General features: G+C 40.5%; 1 protein-coding gene across 1 annotated transcript; it reads right to left on the bottom strand.

The window, feature by feature from the left end:
• Positions 1-1,783: 1,783 nt before the first annotated feature.
• camk2n2a (calcium/calmodulin-dependent protein kinase II inhibitor 2a) lies at positions 1,784-4,946 on the bottom strand. Its single transcript, XM_072474090.1, has 2 exons — positions 4,485-4,946; positions 1,784-3,025 (listed from the first exon to the last, which is right to left on the bottom strand). The coding sequence occupies exons 1-2, from the start codon at positions 4,651-4,653 to the stop codon at positions 2,955-2,957; spliced, it is 240 nt and encodes a 79-aa protein (XP_072330191.1). The 5' UTR covers positions 4,654-4,946; the 3' UTR covers positions 1,784-2,954.
• Positions 4,947-5,421: the final 475 nt, after the last annotated feature.

Genomic DNA, 5,421 nt, shown 5'->3' with positions numbered 1-5,421 from the left:
TCTGATATAAAGTTCTGCTTTACTGCAGCAGCCTGTTTTATAGTAATTACATGCCCCACTTCAAAAGATAAGGAAGTCGTGATGAAGAGCGCGAATAACTTATCTGCCACATCAATGTGACATGCCAAACAAATTCCAATGGCGAGCGTCGTCGAACTTTTCCATGCGGTTTCTCATACTTCCATATTTTCCTGAAAACAGTGAAGTGAGAAGATTTTGACGACCAACAGTGTTTCACGGTGTAGATAATTGAAGTGCAGAGAATTGAATTGTTGGTTTGCCTGCGTTCCCAAGACGTATGCACCCTTCCTGCTTCTGCTTCTACCAGAAATGAAGGAGAAACATTGGAATTTCTCCAATTCGGGTACAATGGTAACTGTGACTCGAGCTGTCGCCGGATGGGGCCCCTCGGGCTTCACTATTTGAGCTAACAATCTGCTCCAGATTTCATTGCCAATGGCACGGCTAATCTTTTTTAAAATTAACTAAACATTTATCCTCTTTGGGCCAAAAATGGATGAAAATAGACACCAGGTTTGTACAATTGATGACCAACCGTAATTGTAATCCGCGCGCCTTCATTTCATTTTATTTATATGCAAATAATGCCACAATGTCGCTCCGCCAGGCATAATCCACATCGCCTCGTTTTTATTGCGCATAATGTAATTAGAATTCAGTTATCGGGATTTAAAATTCAATGACGCTTCAATATTAATCACACGCTTAAAACCAATGTCATTTCAACACTGCATCATTGTCAAACATTCATTAACTGCTATGTTTGGGAAAAATGAAAGTCACCCTACTTTTAAATTGGGTACTCATCAAAGTGAGAGATAATTGCGTAAAATTTAATTTCAAAATGTATCTGTAATCCCCTGCAACCCGTGTTTCGATTCCCTGCATTCCGTTGGCATTCCCATTATGGTGGATACAAGTTCGGTGATTTGTATTCAGCCCACGTATTCCTATTGCTGCCGGCCAGTGTTCCTGGCAGTAATTTAGATAAGGACGTTTATAACAAAACCGAAAACATGCTGTCAGGAAATGACTGACGATCCACGATGACAAAATTCTACAGTAAGAATAAACACTTCCGCCTATCATCCCACCTCAGAATCCATGTATTATTACAAAAAACGCCCAACCCCGTCACCTAACCTATATCTCCACTCCAGATATCCAGACTCGAAACGTTAGCTCCCTTTTCTCTCCATAGATGCTGTCAGACGTGCTGAGATTGTCCAGTATTTTCTGTTTCTGTTTCAGATTCCAGAATCCGCAGTAATTTGCTTTTATCTATATCTCCACTGATTGGATTCCCAATGTTTTAACCACATCTGGGTTGTGACAGTCCAGCTCAGTCACTAGTTTCTCATGGAATATAGTTAGTTACATATGGAGTGCTATTTATGTTTAGTGACCATTAGCCCAGATCATAGACCTCTGCTGAAGAAAGAAATAAAATGGCAGATGGGAACAATGAAAAAGAAGACAATGCACATCTAAAATTCAGGTTGTATATCTATAAACCGTTCAGGATAATGTCTCTATAAAACAAACTAGAAATGTAATCCTAAAAAAATGTGCCTGTCCTTCCACTCTGAACCCCAATTCAGATTATACCAGTCAACAGTTTATTTGCAGTTATGTGATACAGTGCAAGATTGTATGGATATGGTTGGTGTACACCAAATCGTTTTTAAAAATCGTTTTTTAAATTCTTCAACCAATTCAATCAAAATGCGATGCAGATACAATGAGAAAGTGAACTAATATGTGTCCTTACAGCCTTCAACCATTTATTTGTTCACCAAATACAGTGAAAATGGTCATAAAATGTACAATGAATCATTCTTAGAATGTCATTACAATTTTTTTGCTTTTATATATCCTTGGAACGATTGTTTTCATTATTTAAAATTACGCCTCATGTTAACATGCACATATAACGATAATACGCTTCATAAAAGAATGTTACAAAATTAAATTAAAAAACACAGCGTCAGAATAGTCCAAAACGAGAAGAGTCAATGTTAACAGCGCATTATTTTAAACTTCTTAAACAGTGCATTAGTTTTCCCCATAAACCTTTAGATTTCACTAATCCAATAGCAATGGTTATTCACAATATAGATTTTAAATACAGATTTTTAGCATTGATGTGTGCAAATAAACAAAAATAACTTAAAAAAACAAAAATCCCTAGAAGACTAAGGTTCATAAATAACATTCAATAAGTCTCTTCCTAATGCTGATACAGAATCGACCACAATCAGTCAATCAGTCTTGCAAGTCACTGGATCTGGTCTTATACATCCTTACAAAAAATACAAACATTTTTAATGCATTACAATACATAGACTAGCATTTGTTTTACAAAGATTTAGATATAAAAATACAAGTACGAAGAATTCCATTAGAAAGAAGCGTGCCAAACTGTTAATGACTGCTGGCACCGATATTGGCACCGTGACCGGAAGCTCATGCAACAGGATGAATTTAATATGTCTATTTTGATGCAAAAAAAAATCCTTTCTTTCTGCTCGTTGTCCCTTGCTTTCGTTCTTTCTGCCACCGAGTCGCTTTAGCTAGCTGTCGCCGTCTCCGATCAACCGCCGTGTTTGTGATTAGTCTGAAATTGATGTGCACCGCTCGGGAATCTCCGTACATTTACTGAGAGGAGCGTGTTGCTGCTGCAATGACCGGCTCCTCCATTTCTGTGCGTTCGCTTGGATTGGGATTCTGAAATGGACAGCTACTTGATCTGTGTGTGCCTTAGATAAACCGAATGGTGCTGAGGTTGACAGCTCCTCAATTTGTGTGCATTTGTTTGGATTGGAGATTCGTCAGCAAGCCCCAAAATCTCTCTGGACAATCCATAAACGCATGCACAGCCCAAAAGTGCTTTAAAATAGTTTTTTAAAAAGTTTGGGAGTCACCCTTTCCGATTACACTCCAGACGAGGTTTTGTCTTCCCGACCCTTCAGAACATCATCTATTCTGTCGTCTTCGATAACAACTGTAAAGCAATTACAGGCAATTCAGTGTCTGCAGACAGTATCCACCCCCACTAAAACATGATCAAACTGGGAAATGTAAACAAACATGTTGACCTTCAATGCACCGTAACAGGAGGCAAACAATCGCCCTCATGCACCATATTTTTGGTCAAAGGCAAATATGTGGAATTGTAATTTATTTCAAACATTAAAAAGTGCATTGTTTTGTTAAGATCACGCGGACTTGTTTTCTTGAGCTTGATGTTGTGCGAGACTCCGTCAAATTAAATGTTTGTTCCCAGTCCTTACAAATGATCAAAATATCGCCAAATAATCTGACGTTGCAACACATTTTAATTACCAAAAAATAGTGCTTCTTATTCCTGGGGAGACTATGGTGCGAATCGGAATATCTGCTCAGCGAAATGCCTGTATTTTGGTTTTGCGCTGATCAAGTTGGAATTAAATGAAATAATTGAGGACAGCGTATCTACGCATATTTTAGTAAATTAGCAGACACCTTGGCGTGTTTGGCGAGGTCTTAAAGCCGAAACAGATGGAAATCTGCATCGTTTTTGCGATTTAGATACTAAAAACGTGTTAAACGGGTTGGGCGAATTATGGAAAAATCTGAAATGACAACAGAAAACGCTGGAAAACGGAAAATGCTGGAAAACCTCAGTCATGGCGAGCGAGGAGCGAGTAAGGTGTCGAGTCTGATATGACTCCTGGTTACTGAATTATGTGCATGACGCGATATGTGGATCTGCGGGATTCTGCAAAATCTATGAAAGTTGGTCTGGAAAGGAATGTCTAAGAGCGGGTTTATTTTGACACGGTGCGAATCTGGCAATATAACACCCATTCGTGGCGAATGAAAGCGTCTGAGCGGACTAGGGATCCGGATTTCCGACAGTCTCTGTTCCATTTCCAAATTGATCATCCAAGCAAAAGACGCAGCAAAGTGTGCATGATGTGCATAATAAATAAAAAGCCGCAACTCAATAAACGGACCGATGAAATGAAAACCGATTTTTGCGGGAAAGTGGATTCGAAAATCTAATTGAATTTTTATTAAAGCTGAATGTTAAATAGGATTGAATCGAACCGTAAACGGCGACAGACAAGAACTTTCAAACCATACAGGATTTGAAAAGAAAAGTGGGCTGGTGGCAGGGTTTCTGTTTACAATGTGTGTGTAATCGATATTCTACAGACCCGCACAAACAGCGGGGACATTTTCTGTCAAATGGAGGAGGAATACGATAAACATTACACACATCATTCACTCTATCTCACCAAGGGGAAGTCGCTACTTCGCTGACTCGATCTGGATTAAACACAAACAATTATTTTGACGAAATGCCGAGATTTACTATCTATTGGCATTTCATTAAAAAATCATGAGGCGATTAACAATTGAAATGACACTGGATCGAGCAGCGCATCCAGACTTAGGCGAACGTTTGCGCTTTTTACCTCGTTTGGCTCGGCCGATCTGAGCCAGTTTGGGGGGTCTCTTGGGCTGGGAGCCCCCGAAGAAAGTGTTGGTGTCCTGGAGGCGACAGCTGAAGGAGAGCTGACCCACCTCACCCTCCCCGCCGAAATGAGCCATCTTCTCCTCGCTGTAGGGCAAAATCTCCGACATGGTGCCTCCAACAAGAGGGGGAGACGTGAGGGGGGGAAACGAAAACAAGAACGGTGGGGTGGCAGCAATGTCTCGGAAATTCGCCGACTGAAAGCGAGTTGCACAAATTGCACGAGGCGGGTCTTTTCTGGGTAATCCTGGCGTTCACTGTCGGTGGCTGAGGGTTTGCTGTTGCGCCGCCGGTGATGCTGGAGATGTTGTCTCCTTTCTGTGTTTAGAGAGTTCTGCAGAGAGCCGGGGACCCCACCGCCAACATAAAGGAACTCCGAGCGGAAGAATGAAGTCATCCATCCGGGGAAGGAGTGATGTAGAACAGCCTAATGATCATCACTCTCCTCCCACCCAGGCTGGGAGAGGAGACAGTGACATCAACCGGCAGCGTTTGAATAGCAATTGCAATTCTCTCTATTCAAAGGCGAAGTATATACAGAAAAGCACGGGCAAAGGCTTTTTTTGTGTGTCAGATACACCCCAAACAAAAAGCAAAAACCATCTCAGGCAATCTTTAGTCCAACTAGACTCTGCACCAGTGAGTTCTAAAGAATGAAATAACAACTGATATCCAGTTAACCAGCTGAATTCACTATTTTAAAACGTTTTTGTGCACCTTCAGGCGGAACATATCTTCAATCCTCCCCCCAAAAATAGAATTCAGTAGTTTTAATGTGGATTTCTGAATCTTAATAACTTCAGAATGGACTTGTTTACATTCTCCCATTTGTCCACTCATACAACTGTGATTGATTTTAGTATTTGAATTAAATTAAT

This window comes from Scyliorhinus torazame, chromosome 14, assembly GCF_047496885.1.
Source record: "Scyliorhinus torazame isolate Kashiwa2021f chromosome 14, sScyTor2.1, whole genome shotgun sequence".
NCBI lineage: Eukaryota > Metazoa > Chordata > Chondrichthyes > Carcharhiniformes > Scyliorhinidae > Scyliorhinus > Scyliorhinus torazame.
Note: the sequence above shows the minus strand (reverse complement) of the source record. Positions and strands in the feature narration are given on the sequence as shown.

Excerpts from the sequence above, each read along its gene's own strand:
- camk2n2a (XM_072474090.1), bottom strand. The coding sequence starts at position 4,653 with ATGTCGGAGATTTTGCCCTACAGCGAGGAGAAGATGGCTCATTTCGGC. Across the intron at positions 3,026-4,484 it reads GATCGGCCGAGCCAAACGAG|TTGTTATCGAAGACGACAGA; the intron begins GTAAAAAGCGCA and ends ATTGCTTTACAG.